The sequence below is a fragment of the Staurois parvus genome, unplaced genomic scaffold (assembly GCF_062004578.1).
Source record: "Staurois parvus isolate SC_StPar_1 unplaced genomic scaffold, SC_StPar_1.0 ptg000029l, whole genome shotgun sequence".
Taxonomy (NCBI): Eukaryota; Metazoa; Chordata; class Amphibia; order Anura; family Ranidae; genus Staurois; species Staurois parvus.
The window spans coordinates 5536288-5555459 of record NW_028317825.1 but is presented as its reverse complement, the minus strand read 5'-3'; the positions used below and the strand labels follow the sequence as shown (position 1 = coordinate 5555459).

General features: G+C 41.7%; 1 protein-coding gene across 1 annotated transcript in view; it reads right to left on the bottom strand.

Annotated features, from left to right (window-relative positions):
- Positions 1 to 1981: 1981 nt before the first annotated feature.
- LOC149471088 (tricarboxylate transport protein, mitochondrial-like) overlaps positions 1982 to 19172 on the bottom strand; it is a 36296-nt gene continuing 19105 nt past the window's right edge. Inside the window, exons 4-9 of the mRNA XM_089657467.1 lie at positions 15850 to 15988; positions 14064 to 14148; positions 12735 to 12839; positions 8368 to 8483; positions 5752 to 5825; positions 1982 to 5623 (exon numbers count right to left, since the gene is read on the bottom strand). Coding sequence (XP_089513593.1) covers positions 5509 to 5623; positions 5752 to 5825; positions 8368 to 8483; positions 12735 to 12839; positions 14064 to 14148; positions 15850 to 15988 — 634 coding nt within the window. The 3' untranslated portion in view covers positions 1982 to 5508. The remainder of the gene's footprint in view (positions 5624 to 5751; positions 5826 to 8367; positions 8484 to 12734; positions 12840 to 14063; positions 14149 to 15849; positions 15989 to 19172) is intronic.

Sequence of the window (19172 nt, the reverse complement as noted above, 5' to 3'; positions counted from 1 at the left end):
GCCAATTGTTTGCACTTACAGTAGTATTTATGTATCCTATAACCAACATACCAGGCTCAACACTCTCCTCCTTGGACCCTGTTACTAACAAAGAAGTTACTGAACTCCTTTCCAAGGCCCACTTCACCACCTGGCCCCTGGATCCTGTCCCCTCACAACTATTGCAGTCTCCTTCCTGCTCTATCCTAAACTCTCTAACCCACATCTTCAACCTCTCACTCTCCATGGGCACCTTTCCCTCCCCACTCAAACATGCACTGGTTACCCCCATTCTCAAAAAACCCTTGCTGGACCCTACATGTTTGAATAACTTAAGACCCATCTCCCTGCTCCCGTTTGCCTCCAAGCTTCTCGAGCGCCTTGTTCACAACCGTATGAACTGCTACCTCACTGACAACAACCTTCTTGATCCCCGACAGTCTGGCTTCCGCCCACAATATTCCACAGAAACTGCCCTACTAAAACTCACTAATGACCTACTAACTGCTAAAACCAACGGCCATTACTTCATACTCATACTCCTTAACCTTTCCGCTGCCTTTGACAGTCAACAACCCACTCCTCCTCAGTAAACTCCACTCCATCGGCCTCCATGACTCTGCTCTTTCCTGGTTCTCCTCTTACCTTTCTCAGCACACTTTCAGTGTCACATACAACTCCTCCTCCTTCTGTTGGGGTACCCCAAGGTTCTGTCATTGGGCCCCTCCTTTTCTCTCTCTATACCTCCTCCCTGGGCCAACTGATAACCTCCCATGGCTTTCAATACCACCTCTATGCTGATGACACCCAGATCTATCTCTTTGCTCCCCAGCTCACCCCCTCACGTATCACAAATCTACTAAGCAACATATCAGCATGGATGTCACATCACTACCTCAAACTTTCCAAAATTGAGCTTGTAATATTTCCTCCTCCCCGATCCCCCATTCATGACTTTACCATTAAGATCAACAGCACAACCATTGGTCCTTCCCCTCATGCCAGGGTGCTAGGCATAATCCTAGACTCTGACCTCTCCTTTGGGCCCCACATCCACTCACTGGCTAAATCCTGCCGCCTCAACCTCCGGAACATTTCCAAAATCCACCCCTTTCTGACCAATGACACCACAAAACAACTTATCCACGCCTTGGTTATATCCCGCCTTGATTACTGCAAGTCCCTCCTCACTGGTCTACTGTTACACAGGCTATCCCCCTTCAGTCTATTATGAATGCTGCTGCTAGACTCATACATCTTACCAACCGATCAGCGACTGCTGCCCCTCTCTGCCAATCCCTCCACTGGCTTCCACTAACCCAACATATAAAATTCAAAATACTAACCACAGCTTACAAAGCCATCCACAACACTGCCCCTAGCTACATTGCCAACATCATCCACAGATACCGCCCACTCTGGTCCTCCCAAGATATCTTCCTCTCTAGCTCCCTCATCACCTCCTCCCACACTCGCCTCCAGGACTTCTCCAGAGCCTCTCCCATCCTCTGGAACTCCCTACCACAGCATGTCCGGTCAGCCCCCACCCTGTCTGCCTTTCGGCGATCTTTGAAAGCTCACTTCTTCAGGGAAGCCTACTCCACCTAAGAACTGTACTCGAATCACCTCCATCAGATCACCCCCTGCAGCTATCACCTTTTGTATCACCTCCCTCTTCCTTTAGATCGTAAGCTCCACAAGCAGGGCCCTCACATTCCTTCTGTACTGAAATGTATTGTAATTGTACTGTCTCCCTTATATTGTAAAGCGCTGCGCAAACTGTTGGCGCTATATAAATCCTAAAACGTGTAAATAAGTAAGCGCCTTCTGGATAGCAGCAGCTGTACACCAAAGGCACCATACAAGACCTTCTAATAAACAATAATATACAAAAAGGTGCAGCGCTATATAAATCCTGTATGATAATAATAATAGTAATAAATTGAAATAAGATTAGTTTTGTTCTTAAAAAAGGGCCAGTGATAAAATACACACCTGAATAGGCATTTCAACAGACCACACATACATACTGATGTGGGTAGTTTATTTACACAAATTACAAAGCAAAATAAGTGTTCTGCCTGTTAAATGAGTTAAACTGGAGTGTTGCAGTCCCAGCAAATAAGGCAGACAGTAGCGTTAAGTCACAAAAGGTTTACACAAATGTTTGGCACAAAAACATCAGAAAAATGCAGACAAGACAAAAGTAAGGTGCTAAAAAGGGAAACAACTGAGGCAGGCCCCTTGGAATCGTGGAGGAGCTTATTTCCCCCTCCCCCAGGTGGGACCAACAAAGAAGAGACTGAAGTCAACAAGCCAACTAGAAATCTGCAATTTCCTATAGGCACAAAGTGGTTTCTGGTGAACTAGCTCAGTCTACTACTGTTGTGTCCAGTGAGTGAGCACATATAAGATGAGCCATATTCTGGTGACCAGTTCCAACATCCTGACATATGTCAATAAAGGCCAGGCAGTGAAATCCTTGTGTTTCAAGGCTCTCATTCACTTACATTGATGAATAGAGAAGACCTAACCACCCCTTGATTTGTCATCAATCAAGTGAATCAAAAAAAGTCAGATAGTTTGCAGAAAAGCTGTTCATTCACCAGAATGAATCAAGCCAATACCTCTCCTGAATTGCAGTAAGTCCTTGAAAATAAAAAAACGAGCCACAGCCTACAGTTCTTTCATCAAGCCATTATCAAACCATACATGTGAATGAAATCTTTTGGCTGCCAGGAACCATGTGTACACGTCTAATCCCATGCCTATTTAGTTGTAAGCCAGAGATTCTTAATTTCACCTACCATGGCCAATGTGAAGTCAATAGTCCACACCGGCAGAGAAAATCGCCTGCCCAGCTATTGTATTCAAACAGCTAGCACCCACAGTCAGAATACCCAAACAGCTAGCTAGCTACAGTCAGAATAACCAAACAGTGACTGCATCTGAAAGGAAGCAATCACTATTTGGTAGGCAATTTTCTACCTGGCTCCTTCGCCAAAAGTCAAGCCAGGTGGTTTCAAACAGGGCCACCCATGGTAGAGATCATAAAATTAGTCTGTGGTAACCTTAACAGTGTACAGATTCATCAGAAAAAGTTTGTACACTTTGGATCTGTCCTTGCTGTAGCCTCCTGCGGAGCCATACTACTCAGCAGAGAAAGCCTGGCAAGGAGCTAAAGTCCCGTCCCGGTCTTGGGAAAATTTCTATTTAGTAGGACAATCGGAACATTAAATAAAAACACAAATTGAGGTAACTTGAGAGGATTTTGACTTGTGACAAGGTTTCTTAATTACTTTAACAGTTTGTTATGGTTTTATTTGTTGACTTGACTTTCTGCTTAATTGCTCTTATTTAAAAAGTTGATGATTCCACAGTCTTGCTTTACATGATCACATTTGTCAGAAGGGTGGAACTGAGCTGGAAAGAAATACAGCTGTGACTGTATCATAATCACACATTCTCATTAAATGGTCAATTTCAGTCAAACCCATTACAAAACATTGCTGCCATATTTTAAAGGCAATACATGGCAATGTGTTATTTTCTTTATCCAATATTTTTCTTTATCCAATATTTTTCAACTGACTATTAGATCACAAGCTTAAAACCCAATCAGAATTCAAACATGCTATTTTTGCTTTAGAATAAAATTTTAAACATTTAAAATATTCTAAAATTCTCTGGAGTAAGTGTCTAAATTAGTATTTTTAAACTACTTTGATTTCAGAACTTTGCTAAAATTAAAAGGGAATAAAAGCAAAATCGATCCATGGTTGGAGAACATAGATATAATACAAGAAATCCACCTAGCACTGCAATAGAATGATGAATAAGACTCCAGGTAAGCTTTTGCTTAAAAAAGGATAAGTTCACCTTTTGACAAAAATAATAAAATGCAAATTTTTTCTTCTACAAAAAAAAAAAAAAAAAAAAAGTACGTAAATGCACTTGAACTTTAGCAGTACAAAGATGTCCTTGCTTCCTCTACTAATCAACTTTTTGGCATTTACCTTCTTTAGGGTTTCGGGGATATTTTGATATGCGGTCTATCCGTGCATATGCGAATATTGTGTATTTACACGTTTATGGATAGGTAATCTTGTAACGCATGCCTTATGAATAAAAATACAATCAGCCATTTTATTATTTTTTTTTTTAAGAAAAACCAATGAAAAAAGATCACTGGAATTTGAGGTAAGTAGAAAATAACCACCATTAAAAGTATTCATTAAACCCATTAAGTCCTGGTTCATATGTGTGCAGACCCATTCATTTGAATGGGCTGCTATGCCTGCGTTTTCTACAAAAAAGGTGCATATACCTTTTTAAAAACACAGCCATGGGGAAATCACATGGTCTTTCTGACCATGCGATTTCCCTGTGGTTCCTGCACCCGTAAATGTGCTGCAGGCTGAGATGCATGGGGGGTGCCATTCATAATGAATGGCAGTCCTGCCAATCTCCTAACAGCAGTGTGAATTCAGCTGCAAGTGGTTGCGAGTGCGTGAGCAGATGCGATTTCCACACCCACAAGCAGCCCACACAGTGTGAGCTAGAGCTAAAGCAGAAATGATGGAATTAGAAGCTGTGGCATGTGGCAACCCAGGAACTTGGCCAAAAGTTTTTTGTTCTTACTCATTAACAGTTGGAGAAAAAGTGGATGTTGTACCCATCAAACTCTGTGTTGTGGTTTTAAATACAAGACAGGTAAGAAATATGGGGTTACTGCATCCAGTCACATCCTACCTATAGCATACCCAATAGCAGTTTTTGCCAACTGTAAAGGCCCCTGGACTCATAATTAGAGATTAGCTCAGCCCACTTAAAAAGGGCAAGTTCATCTTTACCAAAAATCTGCATATGGAGGTAAGGGGCATTAGTAGATTAAAAAATAAACTGTTCAGCACTGACAAAACCTGAATAAGACCCTTGCTAAGCCTTACTGAAAAACTCCCAGAGATGGCATCACATCCTGCCTTGCTGCTCGGACATTGCTAAGATAATTCCAATTGATGCAAACCCAATTTTCATGTGTTTTCTCTCACTTTCGCAGTAGACCTCAATGATGTTGCAATGGAGGAGAAAGTGGACCACACTGTGCAGGGATTTGCAAGCTCGCTCCTGTGATGGTGGGGGGTGAGCAGTAATAGCTGGGAGTAAAACTGCAGTTTTTTACTCCTACATGCACATTAAGTTTTTTGGTGAAAGTGAACTAACCCTTTAAATCTCTGCAGTATATGTGACACATACATAGTAAACCGGTCTCTTATTTTGGACCACAATGACTTCCTAGCTCTGTTCAGTATCAATGAGTATGTAGTAGCTGACAAAATTAAGGCAGGTCCAAACAATGCATATTTTGGCAAATGATATGTACCTAAAAGGGTTGGGTATCTTGATAGTCACAATATAACCATGAAGAACAACACACTGAAGGAGAAGGAGTGTATACATAGAATTAAGACACTTCAGCCTCTTTCTGTGAGGCTGAGAGACAGACTCATATTCAAGTAAGAAATGTAGTTAGGAGGTTTTCCAGACTCTGTTCAGGACTTTAACTACTTCTTCATAAATAACAAACACAATAGCAACATCCAGGCACACTCTGCCCAAGCGAGGGATGGTCCCTTTGTAGAACCTAATGGTGGGGGGAAAAGTACACAGTCAACAACTTTTACAATTCTGATCAAAAAGTTATCATTTGTCAAAACTATGAAAATTGAGAACAGATGTAACCAATTTACAGTAACAATTAGGAATACTTACGCTAAAGGCCCCTCTTTACGTAGGATTTGGCTTGCACAGTCAAGCGTGTTCTTATATTTATGAGCTTCTAAGCCCTGGCAATTGGAAAATAATATTACTTCTTGGAATTTAAAAAAAAAAAGAAAAAAAAAAAAAAAGAAGGACAACAGTGTTTTGAAACTGAATTCCAGGAAAAACACTTAATTTAAATATATATACAGTATACGCAAGTTGTCATACGCACGAAAATATTTGTAATTTGGTTCCAAGTTCCAGGTAATACAGCCTCTCTTTACTTTTTAGCACAATTAATGGACACATTTTCCAACATTAAAACTACATTAGTCCACCCTTCCTAGTCACTATTAATTTCTACGGTCAGTTGTTTTGTAGTTCAGCAGTACATCTTCTAGTGACCTACCCTTACCCAAACTACCAAAACCAATGATTTCGAGACAAATGCAAGAGTGTACACACCCTGAAACACCTGCCCGAAGAAGGCAGGTACAAACTTGCATTGAGGGACCATGTATCACCTCATTATCAAGTACGGAGGAGAAACCAGGGCCTCCCACAGGGATCACTAAATCATAGATCTTATAAAGGCCTTTGCCACACAAGCCAACACAAGATGGTCCAGAAAAACCTGGTTCAAACACGGGGTTGTGAATACATTCATAAACATGCCTTTTAAAAAGGAAAACCACACTACTCAAAAAAATTAAAAAAAAGGAACACTTTAAAAAAAACAAAAAAAAAAAAAAAAACACAACATCAGATCTCAATGGGGAAAAATATCATGCTGGATATCTATACTGATATGGACTAGGTCATGTGTTAGGAATGTAAGGATGCCCCATTGTCTGATGGAAATGAAAATTATCAACCTACAGAGGACTGAATTCAAAGACACCCCGAAAATCAAAGTGAAAAGATGCAGCAGGCTAGTCCATTTTGCTGAAATTTCATGCAGCAACTCAAAATGGTACTCAGTAGTTTGCATGGCCCCCACGTGCTTGTATGCATGCCTGACAACATCGGGGCATGCTCCTAATGAGACGACGGATGGTGTCCTGGGTTATTGCCTCCCAGATCTGAACCAGAGCATTACTAAGCTCCTGGACAGTCTGAGGTGCAACCCGGCGATGTCAGATGGACTGAAACATGATATCCCAGAGGTGTTCTATTGGATTTAGGTCAGGCCAGTGTGGGAGCCATTTGATGGTATCAATTCCTTCATCCTTCAGGAACTGCCTGCATACTCTCGACACATGAGGCCGGGCATTGTCATGCACCAAGAGGAACCCAGGACCCACTGGGCCAGTGTAAGGTCTGACAATGAGTCCAAGGATTTCATCCCATTACCTAATGGCAGTCAGGGTGCCATTGTCTAGCCTGTAGAGGCCTGTGCGTCCCTCGATGGATATGCCCCCCCCCAGACCATCACTGACCCACCACCAAAACGGTAATGCTGAATGATGTTACAGGCAGCATGTTTTCCAAGGCTTCTCCAGACCCTTTCACATCTGTCACATGTGCTCAGGGTGAATCTGCTCTCATCACTCACTAGTGGCAGACCTGCCAATTCTGGTATTCAATGGCAAATGCCAATGGAGCTCTATGGTGCAGGGCAGTGAGCACAGGGCCCACTAGAAAACGTCTGGCCCTCAGGCCACCCTCGTGAAGTCTGTCTCTGACCAAGCAATCCGAAACAGACTTTCACACCAGTGGCCTGCTGGAGGTCATTTTGTAGGGCTCTGGCAGTGCTCATCCTGTTCCTCTTTGCACAAAGGAGCAGATACCGGTCCAGCTGACCTGCTATGGCCCTGTCCAGCTCTCCTAGAGTAAATGCTTGTCTCCTGGAATCTCCTCCATGCTCTGGAGACTGTGCTGGGAGACACAGAAAACCTTCTGGCAATGGCACGTATTGATGTGCCATCCTGGAGGAGTTGGACTGCCTGTGCAACCTCTGTAGGGTCCAGGTATTGCCTCATGCTACCAGTAGCGACACTGGCCCTAGCCAAATGTAAAACTCAGGAAAAAAAAAAAAACAAAACAATCAGAAAACAAATTAGTAGGGAAAAATATTTCAGTGGCCACCACCTGCAAAACCATTCCTGTTTTGGGGGTCGTCTCATTGTTGCCCATTTAGTGCACCTGTTAATTTAATTAACACCAAAGCAGCTGAAACTAATTAACAATCCCCTCTGCTACTTAAGTGACCAGATCAATATCCCAGGAGTTTAATTGACTTGATGCTATACTCTAATTAAAAAGTGTTCCTTTAATTTTTTAGAGCAGTGTACATTAGATTAGAGTAATTATTCTCCCCAAGTTCCCTAGGGTTTTACTTTTTCTTATAAGATGTATAAAATCTTTATTTTTACAGGTAAACACTTATTATTTTAGTTACTAGCCTCTGCAAAACCTTTTCTTTTTTTTTTTTTTTTTTTTAAAGCAAGACAGCTAAGAGCAAACAAGTTTACATGTAACAAGAAGCCTTAATCCCCACCTGCAGGCTGTAAACTCAGCCAGTAGAAGGAAAGAAAAATCACTCCATTCCCCCATCAATACAGTCAGTCATATACTAGTTATGCAGATTCAACAAACACAGATGTTGCAGACATAAAAAGTTACCTGCATTCTGGTCTTGATAACATCTAAAGGTGTATTTCCAAAAACACTGGCAGCCCCAGCAATGGCCCCAAAGGACCCAGTGATAATGGGATGAATGGTTTTGTTAGGATCATCTCCTGAAAAAGACAATATTCACGAATGCTTAGGAAGAAGCATCCTAAGATTGTTACTGAGAGAACTGCAGATAAATTAGTGGACATATCTGTGATATTATTATGTAGGATATTATTAATTCAGAATACATGCACGGTTTGCTCCTTTATTATCCATGTCATTCAAGTCCCGTATTTTTCGCTCCATAAGACGCACTTTTTCCCCCCCAAAAAAGGGGGGAAAATGTCAGTGCGTCTTATGGAGCGAATAAAAAGCGGCCGGTCCTGTATTTTTGCCACCACCATGTCAGAATACCGGGCTGGCCGCTCAGGTGTTCTCTGCGGCAGGAACTCACCTGTTCCTCGGTCCAGCGCTGTAGTCTTCCCGAGCCGGCTTCTTCCCGCCCCGGCATCTGTGACAGCCGGGTGCCCACTGCGCATGCGCGAGAAGCGCTGTGCTTTGTGAATGGTCTGGTGTCTTCTGGGACACATGACAGGTCCCAAAAGACGCCGGGCGATTCACAAAGCGCAGTGATTCTCACGCATGTGCAGTAGACACCCGGCTGTCAAAGTCGGGTGCCCACAGTATAGGAAGGAGAACTCGGCGAAAGTGGGAGCGGGTACCTGTCAAATTCAGGTACCCGCTCCCCCTCCCTCCCTAAAGGTCCGCAGCCTCTGGCCATCCCCTGTACCATGTCCGCAGCCTCTGGCCATCCCCTGTACCATGTCCGCAGCCTCTGGCCATCCCCTGTACCATGTCCGCAGCCTCTGGCCATCCCCTGTACCATGTCCGCAGCCTCTGGCCATCCCCTGTACCATGTCCGCAGCCTCTGGCCATCCCCTGTACCATGTCCGCAGCCTCTGGCCATCCCCTGTACCATGTCCGCAGCCTCTGGCCATCCCCTGTACCATGTCCGCAGCCTCTGGCCATCCCCTGTACCATGAACGCAGCCTCTGGCCATCCCCTGTACCATGAACGCAGCCTCTGGCCATCCCCTGTACCATGAACGCAGCCTCTGGCCATCCCCTGTACCATGAACGCAGCCTCTGGCCATCCCCTGTACCATGTCCGCAGCCTCTGGCCATCTCCTATACTACGTCCGCAGTCTCTGGTCATCTCCTATACTACGTCCGCAGTCTCTGGTCATCTCCTGTACTGTGTCTGCAGTCCATTGGTTCAGAATATTTTTTTTTCTTGTTTTTCTCTTCTAAAACCTAGGCGCGTCTTATGGAGCAAAAAATACGGTACATTTGCAAATATAACCTTCACCCTTTTCAAAGATATCATCACTTGTCCTGCCAATTCAAATCTTCTCTGATTTTATGGCATAGTCCTTTACAGACTTCAGTCTCTACATACTCTGAATTATATCAAAGAAGGTCAGCCCCTACACCAGTGGTGTCCAAACTGTGGTCCAACGGCCGAATGTGGCCCTTTGCTAGCCTTTATCTGGCCCTTGGGGCACTATTCCTCTGACATCAACAGTGGGGCATAATTTCTGCCCCGACACCAATGATGGGGTATTATTCTTCACACTAATACCAATGATGGAGCACTACTCCTCCTGTTTCTGACCACCAACCCCTAGGCCATGTTTATTTTCACTAATACTGGGCCCAGGACATTTTCTACCCCACTGGCCACAATCGGCCCCCCCCCCCCCCCAAAAGTCTGAAGGACAGTAAATTGGCCCTTTGTTTGAAAAGTTTGGAGACCCCTGCCCTACACTCTTGGTTGTAAAGCATCAGCAGGGGTGTATGCATACCTAAAAAGATCCATTCTTCAATAGAACCGTTTTCTCTCTCCACCTCCGCCCAGTGGTGCACTTTTTTGTATGTACTTTAAGATATTTCAATAAAAGACAAACATTGTATATAATCATTTTAGGCTGCTGACATTGAACAATCATGGAGGATTTATAACAACTACGCACTTTGATTGTTCGTTCACAGGCCTAAAAAACAAACAAACAATCTATGTTTAGTTGAAGGTAGCCTACCGTGAACTGCCATAAATTCCAAGAGCGCCGTAATTGCAACATATCTAGATCTGGATGCAGTAGGTGAAACTGAAATTACCTCCATGACCCCAATTCAGAGATTTTCAATTGTGAAGTTTGGGTTCAAACACTTTTCTGCCTTGTATGCACCTCTGCAGCCAACCAAAATTAGTGATTGGTCCAGTAGTTGTTATCTAGCAGACTTTTATTTTTCTTTGACAACTGGCTGGCTGCAGAGGGTTGGGGCATGCCTGATCCAGAAAGTTTTTTAATTGTAGAATTTTTAATCAATTCTGCATATCCACTCTGCCACTAGTAAGGGGCGGTATATATGGGGGTTTATTTATTTATTACACGTACTTGTATAGTGATGGAGATAGATTGATATATATATATATATATACACATACACACACACACATATATATACATACACACATATACACCCTAACCCTCAAGGGGCGTAAAATCTAGATTCCCTAACTTACATTCAAACATACACATAGTAGGGGGTTTAGATACACTTTAAAATAGCATCAAAGGCCTGCAACTATAGCATACAGTCAGGTCCATATATATTGGGACATCGACACAATTCTAACATTTTTGGCTCTATACACCACCACAATGGATTTGAAATTAAACAAACAAGATGTGCTTTAACTGCAGACTGTCAGCTTTAATTTGAGGGTATTTACATCCAAATCAGGTGAACGGTGTAGGAATTACAACAGTTTGCATATGTGCCTCCCGCTTGTTAAGGGACCAAAAGCAATGGGACAATTGGCTTCTTAGTTGTTCCATGGCCAGGTGTGTGTTATTCCCTCATTATCCCAATTACAATGAGCAGATAAAAGGTCCAGAGTTCATTTCAAGTGTCTATTTGAGAGTTGACAGCAACAGATTCCAAATGCAAAGAGCTGTCACTATCAGTGAAGCAAGCCATCATTAGGCTGAAAAAACAAACCCATCAGAGAAATAGCAAAAGCATTAAGCGAGGCCAAAACAACTGTTTGGAACATTTTTAAAAAGAAGGAATGCACGGGTGAGCTCAGCAACACCAAAAGACCCGGAAGACCTCGGAAAACAACTGTGGTGGATGACCGAAGAATTCTTTTCCTGGTGAAAAAAACACCCTTCACAACAGTTGGCCAGATCAAGAACACTCTCCAGGAGGTAGGTGTATGTGTGTCAAAGTCAACAATCAAGAGAAGACTTCACCAGAGTGAATACAGAGGGTTCACCACAAGGTGTAAACCATTGGTGAGCCTCAAAAACAGGAAGGCCAGATTAGAGTTTGCTAAACGACATCTAAAAAAGTTCACAGTTCTGGAACAACATCCTATGGACAGATGAGACCAAGATCAACTAGTACCAGAGTGATGGGAAGAGAAGAGTATGGAGAAGGAAAGGAATTGCTCATGATCCTAAGCATACCACCTCATCAGTGAAGCATGGTGGTGGTAGTGTCATGGCGTGGGCATGTATGGCTGCCAATGGAACTGGTTCTCTTGTATTTATTGATGATGTGACTGCTGACAAAAGCAGCAGGATGAATTCTGAAGTGTTTCAGGTAATATTATCTGCTCATATTCAGCCAAATGCTTCAGAACTCATTGGACGCCGCTTCACAGTGCAGATGGACAATGACCCAAAGCACACTTCAAAAGCAACCAAAGAGTTTTTTAAGGGAAAGAAGAGGAATGTTATGCAATGGCCAAGTCAATCACCTGACCTGAATCCGATTGAGCATGCATTTCACTTGCTGAAGACAAAACTGAAGGAAAATGCCCCAAGAACAAGCAGGAACTGAAGACAGTTGCAGTAGAGGCCTGGCAGAGCATCACCAGGGATGAAACCCAGCGTCTGGTGATGTCTATGCGTTCCAGACTTCAGGCTGTATATGACTGCAAAGGATTTGCAACCAAGTATTAAAAAGTGAGTTTGATTTATGATTATTATTCTGTCCCATTACTTTTGGTCCCTTAACAAGTGGGAGGCACATATGCAAACTGTTGTAATTCCTACACCGTTAACCTGATTTGGATGTAAATACCCTCAAATTAAAGCGACAGTCTGCAGTTAAAGCACATCTTGTTTGTTTCATTTCAAATCCATTGTGGTGGTGTATAGAGCCAAAAATGTTAGAATTGTGACGATGTCCCAATATTTATGGACCTGACTGTAGTTACAACATGTGTAAAATGTGTCTCAAAACAAATACAATACAAGACAGTATATTATCTTACATTGTAAAATTATCCACCCCACTCACCTAAATACCAATTACGTAGCGAGGTCATAACAAAGAACCTGATTGCCTGGTTGGATCCTTGCTTTAGAATGGTTGGGGTCAGCCCTTGATAGGTACCACGTAATCCTAGAAGAGATGAAACATGAACATTAATAGAAAGTCAATTGTATTCCCCCAACATACAACATATTGGGTTGCACTGAAATGAAAAAATGAAAATGACCAAATTAAAAAAAAAGCACAGGTAACCGCAAACTAATATTAGAGTTTTTGTGATGCTGGCGATTTAAAACAACCTGACAGTTTTTTTTATGCCTCTTGTGGCTTGATACTTGCAGAGTACTTGCTGCAGCCATTAACAGGGGTACCATTCTCTGTTAATGTTTTTTTAATTTTATACTGTAGAGAATGCAAAAGTGAGTACTGGAACATTCAAAATGTGGACAGGAACAACCTTAACTCCTAGAATGCAAAAACATTATCCATGACAAAAAAGGAAGCCAGGGGCCAACTCCATTACCTTTTATAACCAAAATATCATTTTTGTGTGGCCAGAGCCTTTATTAAAGGCAGCTTAGAAGACCATTTTAAGCTACAGGTAGCTATGATTTTTGCTGAGAAAACTTCCATAAGATTAATCTGCACTTTTATCTACATAAATAGAGAACCACCCTATACCAACATATAAACACAGTACAAGATACAGCTTATAGCCCATTTAGGACATGTGTAAAACTTGTTATATACTGCAAACTCATTTTTAAATATAGTAATAATGTCATAAATTTTCAAAAAAACTACACAAAGGGGATTACTTTGAAAGTACTTTTGCCTGGAGATGGGCTATAAATGAAAAAACAAAATTATTTGGAGGGTAAAATGTAAAATATTTTAAATTAAAATAAACATGGTATTGCACAGAGCAGCCCAGATGCTTCTCTTCTAGGGTACCCCGCCGGCGCTCCAGGCTCCTGGACTGCACCTGTGTGGGTTCGCTCCTGAGCCGCCCGGTCTCCGTTCATTGACAGAGTGGGTGTCTCGGCCCCGCCCCCCACTAGCTTGGCACGGCCTTTGATTGACAGCAAGCGGGAGCCAATGGCTCCCACTGCCATTAATCTGTCCAGGGAGGAGGGAGACAGGCAAGAGCCATTGCCCTCGTCCACATCCCTGGATCGGACTCAAGTAAGTATAGAATCCATATTAGGTGAAAAACCTTAAGACTTTAGAATCGCTTTAAATCTGAGATTACTAAAAATGTTTTTAAACAATACCCCAGTAATTTAAGATTATTCTAGTTGGGAATCACTCCCCAGCAACAATTGCTTAGATATCTGTGATCATGGTAGTTACCTTGCTCTCGAATGATCTCCCGTACTCCATGGTAGAACCCACGATACCTAGGCGCATTTGAGGCTTGGTCATGGATGAATTTTACCTGAAACATGCATAAAATGAACAGGCACAACTTGTTTTCCACTAGAAGAAAAACTAATAAGATTCTAACATTAAAAGGGTTTATCCACTCAAAGCCAACAAGTCAGTTGTTGTTAGATCCTGAATAATTTGGCTTTCCAAGAATTTGGAGGTGAAAAAAAACAAAACAAAACAAAAAAAAACAAAAAAAAAAAACAAAAAAAAAAAACTTTAAAATAGAAATAAACCTAATATTTAAAAATTGCAATCAGGCAGCTCTTTATTGCAGAAAAGACGTGTGATTTTTTTTTCTGAAATAAAAGATACACTTGCCTTTCTACTCTCAGACTTCTAATGAACGTATACTGAGCTGTGCGCACACGCAGCACAGCATGCATTCCAGCTTTGCAAAAATGATTGACTCCCCTGCGCATGTGTGGAATGACATCATCTCATGATGTGTAATATATATATATATATATATATATATATATATATATATATATATATATATATATATATATATATATATACATACACACACACACACACACATATACACACACAGATATATATATATATATATATATATATATATACAAATTAATATATCTGTGTGTGTATATATATATTGTGTGTGTGTATGTATATATATATATATATATATATATATATATATATATATATATATATATATATACATATACATATACATACACACACATATACACACACACACATATACACACACACACACACACACAATATATATATATATATACACACACACACACACACACACACACACATACATATATACACACATACATATATACTCATACATACACACACTTGCATCAGCAACTAAATTTGAGACCTGTGTGACAATTTAACGTGCCCTATAATGGACTGGAGTGCATTCTTGCAGTCCCAACCATGCCAGGAATCAGCAGTTTTGGGGGGGGGGGGGGGGACTTTATTCAATACAGTGGACCTTCCACACAATGCTGATCCCATGTGTAGATAAACCAAGAAAACACAACAACATTTCCCCTTTAATCAGTGTTATTGCGATATTTGTAATCAACATTATAGAAAGCAGTTCGAAAATTTGGCAGGTATTGTGAAAATTCTTCCACGAGGTTATGTTTGGCACATTACATTAAAAAAGAAGGGAAGCCGGTAAAATGTAAAGCAAAAATCAACTGTTTCAGCTTAAAGTGGAGTTCCACTCAAAAGTGGAAACTCCGCTTGTTTGCCGCCTCCTCCCCCCCTCCACTGCCATATTTGGCACCTTTTGAGAGGGAGCAGGTACCTGGTTTTGAAGTAGTAAGCCGGAAGTTCGGCCCCTTCCTTCCTCACGCAGTCTCCTGGGAGCCTTCACAGGTTCCAGAAGACTGCCAAACCAATCAGAATGCGCAGTGCGACTTGCGCATGCGCAGTGGGCACTCGGCTGTGAAGCCACAAGCAGTAACAGCCCGGTGTCCCCAGTTGTGATGCCGGCACCAAGGAGAGAAGAGACAGAAGGGACAGCGCAGGGGAGCATATCACTGGACTCTGGGACAGGTAAGTGTGTGTTTATTAGAAGTCAGCAGCTACAGTTTTTGTAGCTGCTGACTTTTAATAAAAACACAAAACTGATGATTGGAACTCTGATTTAAGCAAGAGAAGGCAGATTTGTATTGTAAGCAAATATAGACAGATCACACATACAATCATATACCTTGATAGTTTCCATTGGACAGACGATCAGGATAGCCTCTGCAACACCTGCCCCTAACCCACACATGAAGCTGGATTTTCCATCCAATTTTCCTGAAGCACTTCTTGCAAAACTACTCAGGAACTCAAATGTACCGAACCTGAACAGAAAAAAAAAAAAAAGATTTCTCTTTCATTGCAGGCTATGGAGATTTGATATAAATTCATACGAACATACACAGTATGAGTGCACATTATGTGTTTTACTGATTCTTTTAAAAATGCACACAAATGTAAAAGGGAAAGGCTGCACATCTGCAATAGAATTTGGTTAGATGTGCACAGCTGACGAAAAACTATTAGAGTTCATTTTAACCAATTCCAGTGCAATTCTGTTTTCCTTGTAGGTTATCTAAACCCAAGGAAAAAAAAAAATATATACTATATTGCAGCTCATCAGTCTTTTGAAGATGTATCTGCATTAGGTTTTTTTCCATAGTTTACAAAAGATAACCTGGAAGGCTGATAATTTTGTTTGAGATTTCAATGTGGTCAACAGGAAGATACAAGGACATTGGATTTCTATCAGAATTGCCAGGTATTTTTCTGTACTTGCATAAAATGTACTTAGTCTGAAAAAAGAAAATGAATGCAGCCACAACATTTAAGGACCGGTAAGCTGCAATATATTCCAATTCATCTCAAGCACCTTGATCTGCCCCTCTCCATCACTGCTAGGTAGCAGCCACATGGGAGTCTAGAAGGAAATCTCAGAGAACCCAGGAGATCAAGGCGGAATGCACAGAACCCAGCATTCAATCATATTTTGGAATGGAGCTCTATAAGTACACCTAATCCTAAAAAGAAGAATTTTGATGTACCTGTAAATTCCACATCTTGAAGTACAGTACAGGACACAGCCAAAGTATTCATGGACCCTAAATTATAGGTTCATACCTTCAGGTGATTGGACACATTAAAAAAAAAATTTTGAAGCCACTCCCACTGGGATGGAACCAAGTTCAGATACCAAGGGAGCACAGGATGTTGCAATGGGAGCCAAATGCAAGCTACTCCTAGATTGTAAGCTTGAAAGAGCAGGGCCCTCAATCCCCTCATGTTTTGCATTGTATTGGTATTGTTCTGTCACATGTTCTGTCCCCCTTTGTAATGTACAGCGCTGAGCGAACTATTGGCGCTTTATAAATACTGTATAATAATAATAATAATAATACAACTTGAATAAGGGTTCTGAAATGGAAGAGGGAAGCCAGAGCCTTTTGAAAAAGAATGGACAAGGCTGTGAATGGGAATACAGGGTCGTGTTGGTTGTTCATTCACCTATGCCAGTTTGACATACTGAAATTGTTGCAAAAGCTGGTTTGCAGCACTGGGCCTGCCACCGTGTCCAGAAGGAGAACACCAAGGTGCATACCATACTGCAGTGGATTCTGGTGTTGAAAGGGCAGGAGAATGTGCCCGAGTACCTTACAGAGTTCTAGTGGGAAGTGGCAGTAAAGTGTGTGATCTGTAACACCTGGTCATCCACTTGAGACTAATCTCTGAATGGTTGAGTTTTAGTGCCAAATTTAAAAAAATTATAGTGCAAGGAGTACAATTATAGCCCTGATGTTTTACAATAATAGTCACGATACAGATTACTGTCTTAGCTGTCTCCAACACTGAACTTTATATAAACTCCAGGCTTAACACATACAATGTGCATACCCCAAATGGGTCTTCAAGGGCTGGATTCCATAGATATGGACCATGACCCTGGACCTGTATAACATCCTGCAGCTGACTACATGCACTGCACTAAGTGCCAAGGTGAGCGCCACTGCAAGATCCAGTGTTCGAGGCAACATTACGCCATTCCCTCAGCACTGCGTCCTGGTACAGATCCCGAGGATTTATCAAGATAACAACTATCCGGGTGCACTGCTTCTATCTGTGGCATTTGAAGACAATAAGGGGATGACTTCATAATATGAAGATAAAATAAGAAGTACAATAATAAACTAGTTAAGCTATGAGGGACTTCTTTGTGAAGATGTTTATCACCTTAGGACACCAGCAAAAAACTGAGGATTCATGGAGTGGGGCAGGGTTATAGGGAAGATGCCCAGTTGGTGGTGTCCTTGAAAGCTTTACCAGTGTCCAATTACCTGAAGGTACAAGTCTAACTCAAATTCCATGACTATTTGGTCTGTACTGTACAATTAAGATTAAAAAAAAATGTATTATATTGCAAGCTTGCCAGTCCTTAGATGTGGTGGCTGCATTAGTTTTCTTTGTATTAACAATTTGTATCGATTTTCACATACATACACACACACACATATATATATACACACACACACACACACACATATACATACACACACACACACATATACACACACACACACACACACACACACACATATATACACACACACACACACATATACACACATATACACACACACACGTTGAAAGAGAACAAAATAAAAAGGAGCACATCGATGGTAAAATCTGCATGGTTACAAACATAATAACGTCACATAGCTACAGTGGAGAAAGGTGGGAAGGGAAGAAATTATCCCATGGGTGCCACACTGCCTCGAACACAGCTGTTGAGTCGGAATGTATAGCAGTCAGGTATTCCATCTGTCGTACATCAGCAATAATTTTAGACAAAGTTGACATCGAAGGCAGAATAGCAGATAGCCAACACATAGGAATGCTTCTGGCCACAGTCAAAATATGTGTGGAGAGTTTCCTGGACACTTTGGGAAGACCTGGGAACGGCAAGCACAATAAAAAGTATAGGGGCTCAAAGGGGAGAGAGGTATGTAATAATTGTAAAAAAGACAAAACCTCTTCCCAAAAAGGGACAATGGATCCACAAGTCCAAAAAATGTGAAAGAGGGAGCCAAAGTCTTTCCCACAACACCAGCAGACAGAAGAAGCATTCGGGTTAAAAGTATGAATAACCTCAGGGGTTTTGTACCACAACATCAGAATTTCGTATGTATTTTCTTTATAAACCACACAGACAGAAGATTTAGATGCGTTTTCCCAAATTTTCTTCCACTGTGTTAGATCGATGTCACATTGCAAAAACTGGGACCACTTGCGCATGTAATGTTGAGTGTCGTTAGAGAGGGGGGGTAGCGTCCATTAAGAGTTTGTATGTATTGGAAATTATACCCCTTTGATGTGGGCCCTGTATACATAGACGCTCAAAAGGGAGAGGGTTTCCCAAGAGTCAAAGTGGGGGACATGGTGGAGAAAAAAATGGCGTAGCTGAAGGTATATATAAAAATGTTGGGAGGGCAGATCTTTTTTCTGGAGGTAGGA